Source organism: Urocitellus parryii, chromosome 7, assembly GCF_045843805.1.
Source record: "Urocitellus parryii isolate mUroPar1 chromosome 7, mUroPar1.hap1, whole genome shotgun sequence".
Taxonomy (NCBI): domain Eukaryota; kingdom Metazoa; phylum Chordata; class Mammalia; order Rodentia; family Sciuridae; genus Urocitellus; species Urocitellus parryii.
The window spans coordinates 157,879,502-157,898,152 of record NC_135537.1 but is presented as its reverse complement, the minus strand read 5'-3'; the positions used below and the strand labels follow the sequence as shown (position 1 = coordinate 157,898,152).

General features: G+C 42.6%; 1 protein-coding gene across 1 annotated transcript; it reads right to left on the bottom strand.

Annotated features, from left to right (window-relative positions):
* Positions 1 to 13,381: 13,381 nt before the first annotated feature.
* On the bottom strand, positions 13,382 to 17,035 carry Tob1 (transducer of ERBB2, 1). Its single transcript, XM_026387018.2, has 2 exons — positions 16,740 to 17,035; positions 13,382 to 14,830 (listed from the first exon to the last, which is right to left on the bottom strand). Exon 2 carries the CDS (start codon positions 14,682 to 14,684, stop codon positions 13,650 to 13,652), a length of 1,035 nt encoding a protein of 344 aa, XP_026242803.2. The 5' UTR covers positions 14,685 to 14,830; positions 16,740 to 17,035; the 3' UTR covers positions 13,382 to 13,649.
* Between the last annotated feature and the right edge of the window lie 1,616 nt (positions 17,036 to 18,651).

The following is an 18,651-nucleotide window of genomic DNA, read 5'->3' as shown; positions in this document are numbered from 1 at the left end:
AAAAACAAGTAAATGAACTGCAATTTTAAAAAATTTAAATTCAGTTCCTCATTTGCACTAGCCACATCTCAGGTCCACGTTTCATGAGGCTGGAAGCCACTATATTGAATAACACAGTATTTCCAACATCGCAGAAAGTTCTATTGCATAGCCCTGTTATAAAGGATTAATATAGAAATCTGTTTTCTTTGGCAGAGGGCTTGTGGGGGGAGGGGTGTTGGGGAGGGACTATCTCTAATGGTCTTTAAGCTATTGCCCTGCCAGAGACTCCAGGGATTTCCTTTTTTAGCCACGTGCTGGTATGCAGTTCATGGCCCTATTGCCAATAGTAATGTAGGGCCCTTTAATTACCCCTGTTGTCATGGGACCAGATCTAAACCTCAAGATCCCCTCATCTTTCTCCCACAAGGCTCACAGACCTTCAGGCAAATAAAGTTCTTAATGTTCCTCCTCAGTATAACAGAGTTCCTGAAAAATTAGGCAAATGACCCCCACCACCACCACAGCACTAACTGTCACAATGCTCAGGTGAAACTGGATTTACTGAGCTCTTAGTTAAATAAGGTAAGAGGGGCTGACAGAAAGGGGGAGGGCAGGAACGAGAGGCAAGGCCCTCCTGTGGCACACAGCTCAGAGCCTGTGACAGATGCTGCTTCCCAAGAATCAGGCTGACAACAGGCCAGTTACTCAACAGCTCTTCAAAGACACCTATGCAGCAGCTATAATCTTGTTTCTTACATGGAAGTAGTGACTAAAGGTCTAAGAATTACTTTGATTACTTTGTTAGTGGTCATTGCTGCTATAATTGCATTACATAAACCTTTAAAAAGAAAGAGCAGATATTTTAGGCATGGGGATCCTTATATCTCTCTCTCTCTCCTTTTTTTTTTTTTTTTTTTTTTTTTGGTACCAGGGATTGAACCCAGGAGCGCTTTATGTGGGAGTGACCTGGGGGTGTCCGAGTTTGTGCAATAAACACATATTTTCCACCAACTTCTGGAAGGATGGCATCTGCTGTGAACTCTGACATCATAAAACCAAAAAGATTTTGCCACTAAAGAGAGGAAAGCAAATCAGATGATCTTTGGGGAGCTTCTATTCTGAGGTTTCTAGGATAAACTAAACTATACTGAGCCACATCCCCACCCTTTTTTGATTTTATTTTGAGACAGGGTCTCACTAAGTTGCTTAGGGCCTTTGTAAGTTGCTGAGGCTGGTCTCAAACTTGTGATTCCTCTACCTCAACTCCCAGGTTGCTGGGATTACAGACCAGCTCCACCACACAGGGCAAAGAGTTCTTAAATCTTAATGTCCAAGGAGGTGACAGTGAGCAAAGGTCAAAGTCGTGGAAGAGCATAAGCGTTTTATTTTTTTTCCCCCTAAGAGGAGGTCTCATATTTCTAAGGCTGGTCTCAAACTCCCAGGCTCAAGTAATTCTCCCACCTCAGCTTCCAGAATACATGGCACTACAAGTGTAGAATGAGCTCTTGAGACAGACTGCCTGAGCCCAAATACTGGCTATGTGACATTGGGTAAGTTATTCTCTCTGAGCCTCAGTTCCTTCATCTATAAAATGGAATAATAATAGACCAAGAGTGTCTTCCAGGAGTAGTCATCCCAGGGCTGGTTGCTCCAGTTGGCCGGGGATAATTGCTGTTGCGTGTTTCTGCCCATGGCTGGAACAAGAAGCCAGAGCTGGGCCTTTGTAGTGGACCCACTTCCACTAGGCTGGCCCTGGAGAGCAAAGTGAGAGTAGAGGCGATCTAGCTAGCCAGCAGAGAAGAGTGCAGGTGAGGACGCCTAAGTCTGGAATAAAAGTTGTGCAGCCTAGAGAAGAGACGGGAGAGAAAGAGAGAGGCCACCCACGCCTACACCTCCTGGGTTATTCAGTTGGTGGCCCAGCAAGAAAAGATAGTGTGTAATTTGTGTAGAGATGGGAAGCCTCTGGGACCCCTCAGAGAGGCCCTAAAAACATTCTCCACCCTCCACTGCCAGCTTCAATGCCTCAGAAGAGAGGGCTCAGCTTTGACTCCTTATTCAGGTAGCACTCCCCATCTCAATGTGCCACAAGAAGCAACCGCCTTAGGGCCCTGACATGATCAATAATAGACTCCAAATATTCTCCACAATCATCACAGACAATGATTTCACCCTGGTACCCTACTAAGAGGAAAAGCTTGTATTTATGGATGCACAGAATACAGCTCCAGTAAGACACAGATGGTGACCTATTCCCATCCAGGCCTCCTAGAAAGAGGGTTCCCTTTACCAATTAGAAGCCCTGGTGGCAGAGTTGATCATTTACATTACTAAGAGCTAACAGCACTTAATATATGCTCATTATGCCCATTAAACATTTACAATCCTGTGAGGTATATGTTACTCACCTGCATTTAATATTCTCATCATTTCAGAGACGATGAAATAGGCTCCGGGAGGTGGAAGAACTCGCCCAAGGTCCTTGGTCAAACAGAGAACCAAACCTAGATGAGTGTCTGTGACTCTAAAGCCCATGCACTTAACAGTGTGTTTAATATCTTCCACCAATGATTTGAGAATAGTCAAGTGTGGTTTTCTCTCACCTTTGCTTCCTCCCTTCTCCCTGATAATCCACCAGGAAGTCGGTCTCCTAGGGCTCTCATGAAAAGGCATGTTTAAGGCCAGCTGACCTCCCATTGATTCAAGTTATTCTATGTGGGGAAAACGAATATGCTTAACATAAATCATATACGTGTGTGTGTGTTTCCTTTTTTTTTTTTTTTTTTTTGGTACCAGGGATTGAGCCCAGGGTCACTTAACCACTGAGTCACATCCCCAGTTCTTTTGAGACAGGGTCTTGCTAAGTTGCTGAGGCTGGTCTTGAACTTATTATCCTCCTGCCTCAGCCTCCTGAGCTGCTGGGATTACAGATATGCACCACCGCATCCAGCTATACATCTTATATACATCACACAAACCTAACAAGTAGAATTTCTCAATCCTCCTTTACAGATAGGAAATAAAAGGCTGACTCGGTTTAGCTATGTAAAGGTGAGTTTGGGGTTCAATTCAAAGTCCGAGCCCAGAGAGCACATTCTTCCTGTGCAGGATCACTGGGAGTAAGGTTATTTTGAGGCTTAATGCAGATCATTACTCTACTGTGAGCATTCTTATTTAGTTCTTAGCAGTTATAAGGGAGTCTGGAATAAAAGTTGTGCGGCCTAAACATCCTGCTGGTGAAGTTGGTGTGAGGCCGCATCAGATGCTGGTGTTTTCGACACCCAAGCAGAATCCGTGTTTTGTACAGAGCAGTGATGTTCTCTGAACAGTTCCAGGTCATGTGGAGGAGCTTGGCCAGATTGTGGTGGTATTTTCAGTGGATGACAGAGTGCTTGGCCACCAAAGGAGCCTGGGGAAGAACATTGCCCAGGAGAAGTTACCAAGAGTAGAAGTTATTTGGGGTTGTTAATTTTTGAAAGAGATTTATGCAGAGTTTTCCTTCTAAAGCCTCATTCTTTGATTTACATTTGAACTGGAAAATATTTCAGGCATCCAAATAACCAAACTGGAAGACAGAACAGTTGAAATCCATAAAGCCTTGTTATCTTGGCCAGGGGCAGGGTGTGATGATGAGGATGGCACGTGGGAATGACCTGGGGGTGTTCAAGTTTGTGCAATGAACACATATTTTCCACTAACTTCTGGAAGGATGGCATCTGCTGTGAACTCTGACATCACAAAACCAAAAAGATTTTGTCACTAAAGAGAGGAAAGCAAATCAGATGATCTTTGGGGAGCTTCTATCCTGAGGAGGTTTCTAGGACAAGAACTAACCTAAAAATCCATCTTGAGAGATAGGAATCAGAGCCACCCCCTGATCCAACCTCCCTCCCTCCCGCATGCCCACAGCTTCTGCTGTCTGCTTCTTACTTTCCCTCCCCATCCCACCTCTGGGTTTGGTGGCTAAGGAAATTCTAAGCTCTCTCTCTCTCTCTTCATAATGTTACTGTACAAAGGTTGAAATAGCGAACAATGTATTAAAATGTCCAGATTCAAAGACAGCTTCTCCCAAGAGTGATGGGCTGGCTGCACACTTCCAGGTCCGGCTTCCTCTGCTTTTAACGAGCACATTCTGCCCCCTGGGAACGTATCAGAAGAAAAAGATCCACCACCTTGTTCTTTCTCTCCACTGGCTGTCCCTCCATTGAAGAGGGGCATTTGAGGGATTCCAGGCTTCTCAAGAGTTTCCCGTGAATTTTTGACCTGTTCTTCATGACTTGCTAACTCCTAGATCTAGAACACCTCAGAGAGGTGTGTCTCTTCCTTTTGGCTCATACTTCTAGGTGTTCCTTTGGGATTGGGTGTTATCTTCTGCTAGACTGTAGCTCCTTGAGAGGTTCCAACTGTGTGTGTGTGTGTGGCGGGGGGGGGGGGGAGAGAGAGAGAGAGAGAGAGAGAGAGAGAGAGAGAGAGAGAGAGAACGTGCCCGCTAGTGAGCGCATTGGTTCCTAACCCAGTATGTGTTCCATGAATGTGTTGAATGAATAAACAATGGCTGTTCAGTCGTATCTCACTTTGTTTGAAAGAAAGTTTAGGGACATGAATGGAATCTGAGCCCAGGGCAGTAACTTGAGTCCTTACAACCCTTTTGTTGTAACAAGTGAAGCCCAGGAACAAAGACACCAGTAACCGAAGTGCCTATTATTTCTTGAAGAGTCTGATGATCCAGAGAGCAGTGGTGATGTGGGTAAATGAAACCAGCACATAGCTCTCAAACTTTAATATCTTACAACACATTTCTCTGTCCTAATTTTGCCTGGAAAATGTTGATATTAAAAAGAATTTGGGCCAGCCATGGTGGCACATGCCTGTAATCCCAGAAGCTTGGGAGGTTGAGGCTGAGGATTTCAAGTTCAAGGCCAGCCTCAGCAACTTAGAAAAGCCCTAAGCAACTTAACAAGACCCTATCTCAACTCAAAAAATAAAAAGGGCTGGGATGTAGCTCAGTGGTTAAATGCCTGGGATTCAATCCCCAGCACAAAAAAAAAAAAAAAAAAAAAAGAGTTTGGAGTTGAAGCAAGCAATCACTTACAGGAGAGGGAAACTTGGCACAAACTGATATTATATGGCCTCCTAAATAATTGAAGGTGATTCTTATATAAAGCCTCCTATTGGGGCTGGGGATATAGCTTAGTCGGTGGAGTGCTTGCCATGTATGCACAGGCCCTGGGTTCAATCCCCAGCAACACACACACACACATACTCACCTATCTATTGAGGACAAACAAGGCATCATGGCCTCTAGAGTCCCTAAACAGGCAGCACATAAAAACTGCTTACCTTCCTTCAAAATCTAGGAGAAAACAGAGTCATCTGGACCCTGAAGCATGCCTGACTGGGGGTTCTGGTCCTGGATCTCAGAACTGCAGAGCCTCTGCCAAGGGAAACCCATCTGCAGGGTTAACCCCGAAATCTCCCTGCTCTATTATCCTGAAACAAAGGCAACAGACACACACCCTAGCCTCCTTTTTGCCTGGCAGATGCTCCTGGGAGATATCTACTTTCATCTTTCTGTTACACTTCCACAGTACCTAAAAACATCTTTGAAATTTTGTGATAACAAGAGTCTTCTTCCAAAAAACATTTCTCTTTTTTAAGTTCCCTACTCCCAATTTTTTCTCTTCCCTTCTTTCAATCTTTTGCAAGATTCATAGAAATGCTATTTCCCCAGATAAAATTCTTATAGCCATATGAAAACTAGGCTGTGCTCAAAAGCTTTAGTTAAAGAGCCTCTGGTGACACCTTAGTTTCTAGAAAGGCTGCCCAGGGATTGCGGCTGTCTTAAGCATTGTATTGAAGTGGTTTAGGGATCCTCATTGTGTTTCCTGGAAATAGAAAGGAGTTAACAGAAAGTAAGCCACATGGGCTCTAATGAGGTTTGGGATGGTAGGTAGTTTACAAAGCAAGGAGAATTATTTTGGGGAAAAGAGCTTCGAGAGCAAGTAGGCAGATGTGGAAAATCAGAGTGGAAAAAAGAACAGGCATGTTCAATACAAAACAAAATCCAGCCTTCATCCTTCTAGAAAAGAATTGATGGGTGGTGAGGAGGTGGCAAGGAAAAGCCATCTGAAAGGAGGACCTGCATGTAGGGAAGAACAGGAAAAGGGACTGTGCCTAGGAACTACTTGGCCTGTGTCCAAGGTAACTGACCCCTGTACTAAAATGGACAATATATGCATGGGCCTATGGGTCCCTTTCTTAAGCCACACTGATGAGACATCGATGGTATTCCCTTCTCTCAGTATCCAGAAGTCATCCACGCATACCCATTGGCTGGATATCCGTCGAGGCCAATACCACATCCATGCTTGTCACACTTTATTTGTGCCCTAAAGGAAGGATGACATTGTTTTAAATCAGAATCTGGTTGTAGGGGGAACACACGACCCAGCCTTCATATTCCTAAGAGTCTATGGCACCATTGTTTCCCAGTTCTGTCAATAGGGCAAAGGAAGGAAAAGAAAGAGACCTCAAGAACTATAGAAGGACATGTAGAGAAACAACATTTAAAAATAGCTGCAACCTGATGGCTGGGGAGGAAGTTTATGTTTGACTTTAACATTCAGTGTAAAAAAAAAAAAACATAAAAGCAATGTCTAGCTCATTTTGTCAATGTGGCTTTTCCACAATTATTTTTGAAACACTTGAGGAGTATATAGACAGAAGGGATTCGACCTACAATATATGCCAAGGTTTGTCTAAAAATATTTTACACCTGTTCTCTGTTCTGCACACTGGTCATATTTTGTCCGTGAAGTAAGTACTCATAATGCCAGAGGGAATGTGTTTTTCCTTCCAAGTCCTCAATGTTTTTCCCTTCTGTAAAGCAAACCTCCTCTTCTTTTCTACCTGCACTAACATACAGCTAGCATCACTCTCCAAAGGACATTTCTATCACCAGAGCTACCTTTCAACTTCTCCTATTCCTGGGCCACTGTTGTTTAAAGGACAACAACTACTGTTCAATATTTTTTCACAACATCGTGGACTTTAATGTAGCCTACATTTTTGGCTGCTCTCAATAGGAATGTCAAACGGTATATTAGTTTAAATCAACTTGCCAATGACATGAAAAAGAACGCTCAACACTGGTTTACCTCAGGGCAACAACTAGAAATATGAGCTCAGTGACATTTATTACCAAAACATGAATAGAATAGCTTTTTGGATGTTACTATATAAATTACTCACTGATACAAGTAACTGACTAGACAATGAAATATTGATAATGGGAAGACAGGTCTTCATTTACTTTTCTAATTTTAAAGGGCAACAAATATGTCTAAAGTTCTGAACTCCACGGCTTCTAAATACCATAAGCCTTTGAAGACACATGTTCTTTTTTTTTTTAATTTTTTTTTTAAAGAGAGAGTGAGAGAGGAGAGAGAGAGAGAGAGAGAATTTTTTTTAATATTTATTTTTTAGTTCTCGGCGGACACAACATCTTTGTTGGTATGTGGTGCTGAGGATCGAACCCGGGCCGCACGCATGCCAGGCGATCACGCTACCGCTTGAGCCACATCCCCAGCCCCAAGACACATGTTCTATTAGTCCTCTAACAACTTTCAATGGCAAGGGATTAGTTATTGCTTCCCAAGAAGTACACTGATATCACTGTAGCTGCTTTACAGATGAATAAACTGAGCCATCTGAGCCAAAAGACGATAAGATTAAGTAAAGAAATAGACCTATAATTTCAAAGAGTCTCCAGACATGAATTGCCTTCTGATTAAAATTTTTTCCCCTAAAGTTTGCCTAATTGTGAAAAGATCTCAAAATCTAACAGGATATACATATATATTTTAGAAGACTTTATATATATATAAACATATATATATGTTAATATTGATAATATATATATATGTTAATGTTGATCCTAGATCCTAAATAAGATAATATCTTACCAATATGCTTAACATATATATATATATATATATATATATATATATATGTTAAGTAAGTGTTCTAAAATATATAAATCTTAAAACTGATATACTGATATAAAAATGGTTAGCAGAGGTTTACTACTTACAAGTGAAATTCCATTAATAGCAAGACTATTAGTCCAATCTAAATCTCTAGTAGCCCACAGAAGCGTTCAGCAGTATTTGGTTTAAATTCCAACCAATCCCCAAGTCTAAATATAAGGTAATTTAGTATAATGGGATTTAGTTCATATCAAAACTACAGAAATTCTTCTGGTTCATTTTAAAATTGGATGTTTCTGTTTATTGTGCACTTTAAACATATTCAAAACTGATAGTAAGAATAAAAGGTATATAAGTCCATCCATAACAGCTAATGCTTCTAAAATGTAATCACTTTTTATTTTAAATCAAAACATATTTTGAATTTTTCAAAAACAAGTTTTAAATAGGAGGTCATTTGGATTCCTTAACATTTTGAAATAAAAGAAAAAAAATTCTCAGAACTTATAACCTATAGAAATCACACATTACAAAAGTTTGCCTTAAGATAACTTCAGTAATTTACAAATAAATCATAGATATAATAGGGGCTTGAGTTGTGGTCCAGCAGTAGAGTGCTCGCCTAGCACATGTGAGGTGCTGGGTTTGATCCTCAGCACCACATAAATAAATAAATAAATTTTAAGTTATTTTAAAAATCATCGATACAAGAAACATATTGTTAAACATTACTTTGAACTCTCTTTGGAGTGTTTGTCAGTAACCACAGATAAGAAATGTTTAGGAAAATAGCCACAGGATCAATGGTTAAAGTAATATGTCCACTGAATTTATAGTCTCTAACACCAGGAAATCATCAGTAGTTCTAAAATGAGAATTTACATGATTAAGAAAACCAACAAAATGACAGCATTGATGTGACTTATAATTTCTAGAAACATTTCCAGATACCCTATGATATATAGCTTTTGGCCAATGGAAATACAAAGTATCCCTCTCAAAACATCATCATAACTTATGATCGTTGTGCTTTGCTTTGGGTATAGTGTCCCCAAAGGTCCCTGTGTTAAAGGCTTGGTTCCCAGGGTGGCCCTCTTGGGAAATGCTGTGGACCTTTAAGAGGTGGTGCCTAGTGGGAGGTCCTTAGGTCACTGGAACTGTGTCCTCTAAAGAGATCATGGGACCCCAGCCTATATCTCTTTCCTTCCTGGCTCATGATGTGAGTGGTTTGCTCTAGCTGGTGCTCGTCATCATTGCAATCTGGTGCCCTCACCAGAGCCCAAAGCAAGGGGGCCACCCAATCCTGGACAGGAACCTCCAGGATTTGAGTGAAATAAACCTTTTTTCTTTATATTAATTATCTCAGGTATTTCATTACAGTAACAAATCTGGTAAAAATAAATAGGCTTCCACTAGACCCTTCTCATTAATACTTTTGTAGGTTTTCTGTAAGTCATACCTTTAAAAAAAAAAAAAGGTTTTTATCCTCCAATTTTAAATCAGCATAGCAGCTAATCTGAGGGGACAAAGCATAGGGCTTAAGAGTATGAACTCGGGCCTGGGGATATGGCTCAAGCAGTAGCACACTTGCCTGGCATGCATGCGGCCCAGGTTGGATCCTCAGCACCACATACAAACAAAGATGTTGTGTTCACGGAAAAACTAAAAAATAAATATTAAAATTCTCTTATTTTTTTAAAAAAAGTATGAACTCTGAAATCATTACTCAAATTTGAATACCAAGTCTGCCATGTATTAGCCATTCAATCTTGGGTGAGGTAAGCTTTTTGTTCCTCAGGCCCTCCTCAACCCCTCTTCCCTCTGGTCTTCATATTGGGTTAGAACTGTGCTTGACATATAGTGCTATGTATTTAAATGAATCATTTAGAAGATTAAAAAAATGACTTCAGTGAACACATGCTACTACTTTTCCAATTGCATGCACAGATATTGATCCTAGATCCTTTCAACAAGAAGATAATATTTTACCAATATGCTACGACTAAGGAACTCTGATCTCAAGTGACCTCCTGGGCCAAACTAATTAAGCATCAATTAATTGGTGTACTAAACAATGACATGGATTTTATTCAGTGATGACAGTTTCACATACTTGTTTCTAATAGGGCTATTTTCCTTTTATCCACTCTCACACTAGAGTTGTTATACAACTTCTGACAAAAGCCTGCATTCCAGCCAAACAAGTCAGTCCTATGTCTGTGGATTTTACATCCATGGATTCAACCTACCACAGATCTAAGATACGTGGGGGGCAAAATGTGCTCAACATGTAGACTTTTTTTTCCTTGTCTTATTCCCTAAACAACACAGTATAGTGACTATTTATGTAGCATTTACATTGTTTTAGGTAGTAGAAGTAATCTAGAAATGATTTAAAGTAGAAGATATGCAAATACTTCACCAGTTTATAGTAGGGACTTGCACATCCTCAGAATTTGTATCTGTGGAGGGTCTTAGAACCAATCCTATGGGATACTAGGTATGACTGCTTTCTTGAGGTATTGTGCCATTGTGCCTATGCTATTTGGTGTAAGAAATGGGTGTGGAAGGTCTACAACCAGCATTTTTATTTCATTAGCTTATATATTTCTAAAGAGACATACTTTATTTTCTTTATATGTTAGAGACTTATTTTAACATAACCTAAGTCCTAAAAGTTAGGTCAAATCTCTCAACTGATGCCAGCATCTAAGACATCTGTATGTGAATGAAATTAATGACAACACACATTAGAACAACATTTCAAATTTAGGGGCATCTTTAGTTCCACCTTCAACAGCTAACTAATTACAGTAAATGAACATTATTATAAAGAGACATTTTGGCTGAAGAAAGCCAACATCTGTCATCTATTGTAGGTAAAAGCTATTCGAAGATTTCACTGCATCTGATTTTAGAAAAAATAAAAGCATGGCAGTGAAATACACTAGGAAAGCTACTGTTTGGTTATCATTGAGCTACACAACCTATAAAGCAGTGTGTTGAACCCCAGAAGAGAGCACTCAGAGGCTGCTGTGGTCAAAAAGCTGGAAAAGACCTCTGAAGATAATTAACTCCTCAAACCTAAACCTTAACAGTCTTCATATGCAAAGGGCCAAAAGCTGATGGCATAGTGGGGAGAAAAAGATTTGGGGCTAAGATATAAGCTTTCTAAGATGTACTAGACAAAAGCACCTTTTAAAATGTTTCCATTCCTAATGAGCAAAAAAGACGTGAAAACAAGGCCTTTGTTCATTCTCTTAAAAAAAAAAAAAAGTCCTCATGAAGCTCAAATCATACCAAGTTTCATGAAATCAATCAAGTAAAATTTGAGTTAATTCTTCTCAAGTGCCAAACTATCTGTACCAAGATAAATTTTCCCTAAGAACTAAAACATTCATACATTAAGCTCAATATTTAAAATATGAACGTGTATGTGTTCTAGTCCATTACAAATGATTGTGTATGTACTCTCCAGCTGCCTAATTCTGATTTTCAGAAAAATGTTAATGATAGCCTTTCTTTACTCAACGGCCAGTTTTCTTTCAAGTTAAGCCTATGATAACTTCACCAAGCTCTCTGGCAACTAGTGCTTAAACCATTCCCCATTCTGATAGCTATTCCAACTTTGTGATCACAAAGGCACATAATTGGAAGTGCTGGCAGACCAGCTCTGTTGGTTCCACTCACTGTTCCAATGCTTCTTCATAGCCTCATTCTGTCCACTAAAGGACAAAGGGCTCACCATGGAGCTGGCGGAACAGCTTAGCTCTTGTTATTTTCAGAGCTTGTTTCCTTAAAACTTTTTTATTGCTCTATACTGCATGGGTAAGTGACAAAAGGCTTTTGTAGACTGGTGTCCAAAAAAACTCATTTGAGACAAAATTTATTTCACTGGTAACCCAGATGTGCTGGTTTCTTACTATAAAAGCACTGAGTTATTTTTTTTTTCTTAAAGTTCAAGATAATATTCTCACTAATACTAAGTCAACACTGCATCAATGAACAATTTAAACAGTATAATGACTCATCATTTTACTTAAAGGTATTCTTCCAACTCACCAGTTAAAACAAAAAACAAACAAAAAAACTCCATCCTTACCAAGACCCTAAATTTGATACACTGTCTGCAACTCATCTTTAAAACCCCCAAACTAACAGATTAGCTACCACTTGCAAAAACATTTTTGCTGGGAAAGTGAACACAGATACTAACATTTAACATCTTATCTAAACAGGATTAGATTTGATCACAAGTACTCTAGCTATATTCAATGTCTGAACTTAATTGTAAGAATTAGTATACAGATTTTTTTTTTTTTAAAGTTAGGTCAGCTGCTTTGTCCAAGTATTCTGAACTATCTAACTATTCATTACAAAACAGAAAATTGATACTATGGGCTTTCCATATGCATTTCAAATAAATCCTCTATTACATGAGTAAACTTCATCATATCACTTTATTCTCAGAGATCAGCATGATTTTTTAAAATTTGCTATAAAATAGGGTTAAGTAGTCTTATCATATCTCCATTGTGGGGAGACAAACATGGACTGAGGGTTGCTAACAAATAATGCTGTCCCAAGCACTGGTCGGGCTACATAGTTTTGGTAGGACAACTTTTTATGTGACAAACCACTATCTGATGCACTAGAAGAGCAATTGCTTCCATTATTCCTTTGTGATTCAATGAGTCAGAACTTTCTTTATCATTAGAATTTACAACATAAGGGCTGGCGTTGTGGTTCAGTGGTAGCGTGCAAGCACGAGGCCCTGGATTCAATCCTCAGCACCACATAAAAGCAAATAAAGGTATTGTGTCCAACTACAACTAAAAAAAAAAAAAAAAGAATTTACAACATAACTCCAGCTACTATCTTTAGCAAAAGGCTTAAAAACAAAGACCACACACAATAGGCATTTTTAATTTTAAAGAATTTTAATACAAACTTAATATAAACTATTTCAGTCCCTCTTAACATGTAAGACACTGACTCAAAATACTTTTATACCGTTTTTTTCAAGTATTGCACAATATAGGTACAAAATTAATATTTACGATTACATTTTCTTCCATAATATATAGCAAAAATCTTTAAACCTTTAACAGAAAATACATTTTTTTGAAAAAGCAAATATTCGTACATTTTAATTCCACCACTAAAGGAATATCCTGTACACAATTTTTAGAATAGTTGATGTCTTTAAGATGGATATTTTACAATTTCAGTAAAAAAAATACAACATGAAGCTGCTGCTGTCACAGATCACTGTAGTAAAAAGATATAAATGCAATACCATGTCGTAGAAACAATATATATATCCTCTGATATTTTACAAACTTTGTACTAAATTAAATTATACAATTAGAAAAGACCAATAAACCCACTTATTAGTGCTAATTTTTTATAAAAAAAAAAAAAATCAGCCATGTCCTTGCTATATCTTAAATACTGTAAGAGGCCATATCTGAGAGTATACTTTAAAATATACAGTCAGTATAAAATAACTTTGTGCTTGGTTGGCAAATGAAAAATGATGCATGTTTTATTTTTGTAACCAAGCCTGAATGTATCCTTACTATAAGCTTAAAAAAAAAAATCTCAAGGAGGTGAAAAAAGTCCCCTTGGGCCCGTGCATTTTAACTTGTACGATACACTTTTTTTTTTTTTTTTTTTTTTTTAGTTAGCCATAACAGGCTGGAATTGCTGGTTAGAATACTGCATGTTATTTAAGCTAAAATTCAAGCCATCTACAAAAGACTTCTCGTTGAGGCCACCATAGGCCGCAAATACATCAAAGGCATTACTGTACTGGAGAGGACTGAGGTTAAGGGGGCTGTCACCTGGGAACATTCCATTGGTACTACTACCTTGACCCTGCATATTAGGAAAAATAAATTCCTTGGCATTAGGAGAAAGAGCAGAGGTTTTCTGCTGTTGCTGCTGCTGTGGTGGTGGTGGCGGCGGCTGGGATGGCTGCTGCTGCTGCTGCTGTGGCTGCTGCTGGCTACCCAGGCCCAGCCCGTACAGAGAGTGCATTGAGGAAGAGATGGCTTTCTGTTTCAAGAGGTCATTCACATTCAGGCCGAGGTTGATAGGAGAAGTACGCGCAACCTTGTTGCTCCGGCCACTATTCTTCATTTTGGTAGAGCCGAACTTGGTGGCAGCAAAAGTGGCAGTGGTAAAGGTTAAAGGCTGAGTGGACCGGGGCATGAAGGTAGGGCTTACAGCAGCAGAGTGACCAAAGGGAGGCGATGGAGAGCTGGACACTGAAGAGGCTGGGTCACTTATGGGCATAAAAACCTGGGCCTCTGGGTTAAAGCTGTTTTTGATCTCCTTATCCAACTCACATCCATTTTCATTATTATCATCCACATAAAGCACCTTCACTGGTCCCTTTTCACCAATTTGGTAGGAAACCTCAAATGGGTCGATCCAAACACTAAGATCCTGTGGCAGATTGCCACGAACATCATCAATGTCCAAACCACTCTCTTTGGATGCTTGTTCAATCACTGGGTCCACTTTTTCCCCTATGTGTATACATCTAAACCCTGATCCTTTGTATGGCTTTTCAGGATACCAGTGCCCTTCATATTTCTTCTTAAGAAGTCTTTCAAGCTCTTCACCAAAAATGTTGACACGTCTCCTGGGAAGCTTATTGTACAAATATGAAATAATAAAATTTAGTGCTACTTGGATTTCAAGCTGCATAGCTGCTATGCCACAAAGTTAGGTTCGTTTCAACTCCTCCACACACACACCAAGAAAAAAAAAAGTTCAATTTGTGGCAGAGAAACAAATTCTCATTCAAAGTGCTGGTATTAGTAGGTTATCCTTCACCTTGAGTGGTCTTGTTCCTTTAAGAAAACAAAACAAAACAAAAGCAAACATGTCCAAATAAGATAAATGTAATGTAAGTCCCATGACCTTTTTTGTTTAATCCCTAGAGTAATTTCACTTTTGAAAAGATCTAATAGGCTGGAAAACCTGGAAAATATACTCAGTAGAAAAAAAGGAATACACAATAAAAAACTTAAAAGTTCAAAGTCTCATGGGAAAAGGTAGATTTGCAGTTAAAACAGTATTAAAAAAAACTTATTTTCCTTTTCTGAGTAGAATATTAAGAAGAAAAACATCTCCAGTATATTTGTTAAGTGTTCTTTCTTTTCCTTTCCTCAAGTCTCACAATAATATTTGCTGGAAAGTGTAATGGACATGCCCACTCGCCCATCCACTCCCATGTATACACATGCCATTTTAAGAAGCTGGTCATTAATTTTTTTTCTGGTCATTAATTTTTATTCCTTTTCATCAATTTTGAAGTGAATCCTATATTTTTGTTCATTTTGGACATATCTTGTTTAAATCTGCTCTTTAATATTAGAAATTTAGAAATTTGAAAAGTTAGAAAAATTATTTTAATTTTTGAAGTTCATGATGCCAAATTAAAAGTACTCTATCCTAAATGAACTGTCACCCTGATAAATAATTACGAACCAAGTTATTCCGTATGGTTGCGGCCTTAAAACACACTAAGAACACACAATGTAATAGTTGCACTTCTTTGTGCTTCTTTTTTTTCCTTTTCAGCATGTATTTTCCCAAATCTGAAATGCCTTTTAAACAGCAAGTATAACAAAAACAACGATCAACTTAAAAACTCTTATTGATTATTCTGTTTAAAGGGCAGGGTTTCTCAGTTTTATTCCGATTTTAAAAGCTACGTCCCTCCCTCTCTGGATAAGAAAACAGCCCAGAGAGACAAGTATGATAAGGTCGACCTTTAAACGTTTGCTGGATCAGCACTGGGTGGGGATAAGAAAAGAACAAGGGCAAACAGAAGATATTTGCAAAGGAGATCTATTTGTACACTGAGGTTGATTAAAAAGGACATTTAAAAATCAAGTTGGTATTAATCCGTCTGTTCCATTTTCCATACTGGCGGTGACAAAGGGAAAAGAATCCCTGGCTGCCCCCAAACTACAAACACTTTCCAAGCCAAACCCGAGTGTCGGCAAAGGCAGCTGATTAGGCTCAATTGCTTGAAGGTGCAGCCGAGCGAGATTCAGGCTCGGTGGAAGATAGTTTCAAGCAACGCCTTAAGATAGGAGTGTGAAGAATTACATAAACAGCTAGTTGGGTCTCATTAGATTTCTGCTCACAGCCTTGGGAGCCCAAGCGCTACGGCAGCAGCAACAGCAAGAGGAGGTGGAGGAGGAGGAAGAGTACCAGCCTGCTGTTGGAGGGGGACCGCCACGGGAAATGGAAAGGCAACCTCTCGCGGCCGGGCAGCGGGCACCGGGCAGGTCGGGGCGCCGGCTGCAGCCGGGACAGCCGCTCCCCTCCCCCGCCGTAACCTGACCCTCCGCTCCCTGCCCCCCGCCCCAGGCGCCTGGGACCCGGCCAGCGCCCGGGGAAGCACCGGTCCCCGACACCATTTTCGGCCTGGGCGGCCACCCGCCCCTCGGACCCCAGCGCGCCCCGCGAGCTCGCCGCTCCTCCCGGGCGCCCCAACCCCCGACTCCCGTCAGCTTGCCCAGGCCGCCTTCCGCCGATCACCCACCCGGTCCGGGTCGAGCCCCACGCCTCGGGCCGGGTCCCCGGAGCCGCTCCCTTTGGGTCCCGGCAGCTGCCGCCCCTCCGCGCCCGGACAGCGACGCCGTCATCCCCGAGCCCCGGGGCTCGACGACACTGCAGCCCCTCCCTTGCTGCCTCGGCTCCGGCTCCCGACCCGGGTCGCCCCGTCCGTCGCTCCGCGATACTTACGGGCTGCGTCCGCCACAGACCCACGGCTGGGCTGGGGAAAAGGGGAGGCAGGGCGGGGGCACGAGAGGGTCTGGAGCGGCGAGCTGGCTGGGTGCAAGACGTCGCTGCCGCCGGACGGGGAACGAAGGCCTCGGGAGGGCCTCAGGAGCTCGCCGTTTCTGGCTCGGGGTGGCGGGGATCAGGGTCAGGTGAGCGCGCTCACTTCACACAGCCCGGTGCCCCGGCCCAGCGTCCCCGTACTGCGCCCACTCCGCGCCGGGCCAGAGCTTCGCTCCTTCTGCCGCGGCGCGCGCCCCGCCTCTCGTTTTATATTCTCCTCCCTGCCCCCCATCCCCTCCGTGGGGGTGCGCGCGCCCGTCCGCGTCACACAACTCGGGGCGGCGTAACCATTCCCCGCCCTCTCCTCCCCGCACTCCGGACCCTAGCTGCTGGTTCCGCCCCTGCCCAGCCCCCCGACGCCATTGGCCAAGTCCCGCCTGCCCTGGCCCTGACGGGCGGTAGACGACCGGGGTGGGGAAGGCCACACCCCCTGTATCCGAGATGGCCAATGAGCCCACGACCTGGAGAGAGCGTGGGCGGGATTAAGAGAAAATTTGGAAAGGGATTGGAGGAGAGACGCGCCAATGCAGGTGAAAGGGGTGGGGCGGGGCTCTGACGCTCCGTGAGGCGGTGAGCGCCGGGGAGAAGGGGGAGGGGAGTGGAGCAGGTGGCGGAGCGGCGGGGGAGAGATCAAGTCTTGGAGCGGGAGGGGAGAGTGTACACAAAAATGCCCTATCCGAGTAGGACTGTGCCCAGGAAAATCCCACTCGTGGACGGGCTACCAAGTCGAACTCCAGCCCACCCCAGCGGAGTCTAGAGAAAAGGCAAACTGTGACTGAGAAGCGTGCACCCGATTCATTGAATATTAATCCCCGCAGGGCCTAGGCCAACTGCCGTAGAGGGGTAACTGCAGAACCCAAAGCTGCCGGGCCGGGCTGGGGGTGGGGAAGGGAGGCCACCTCGCCGCTCCTCCCGCCCAGGTGACAGTTTAACTGCCTCCGCAGTGCCACCTCAGACCTCCCCGTGCGACCCGGCGGCAGCTCGGAGATGGGGGTGGCTTGAAAGTGTAAGAAGAATCACGTTTTGTTCCAAATGTCCCAGCCCAGGCCTCCGGGCCCAGGGTGTGGCAACACGATGTCAAATTGCGTATGTATGTGGCGGGGGGGACTATATAAATACAAATATACCTATTCATTTCCAGGGCTTTAACACAGATGCACAGAATAAACACTGTGCCTTCCTGTGATGCGCGTGTAAAGATAATTTTCGGCTGAACCATGTGCGGGTGTCTAGGGAATGGGGGAAAAGGAGACTCAAGCGCGGCGGGCGGGGGGGGAGCTTTTTTCCACAACCTGCAGCCGAGAAATTCACGAAGTTACATTGGGAGTGGAATGGGGCGTCCCCCTCAGCTAAAAATATTACTCACAGGTAGCAACGACGCCTGATTGGCCGCCCGGGTCCCTTAGCAACCAGGCGATTGGCTGCCTGGTTTCTAGGAGACGGACGTCAAACTCGGACTGGGAAAAGGGGAGAGAAAGTCTAGGGGGGTGCCAAGGAGGAAAGGGGGAGAAAGACAAGCAATGAATGAAACGCCCATCGCCTGGCCTTCCCTTTTCCCCCGTCCTCTGCACTTACGGAGCGCTTCCTGGAAAAACACAGTTGGGGTGCCGCCTTCCCCTTAAAACTGCGGGGCCTGCATTCTTAATCTGCTTGTAAGGAAGTTGAACCGCAACTCACCGTGGAGTGGGGTGTCCGCGGGCGGGCCTGTGTAGACCGGCTGGGCTCCTCGGGCACAAACCCGCTTTATGCGTCGGGCCTAAAAGGCTTTTCATCTAATGTACGCAAAACCTGGATGTACCCTTCTCCACTCCGA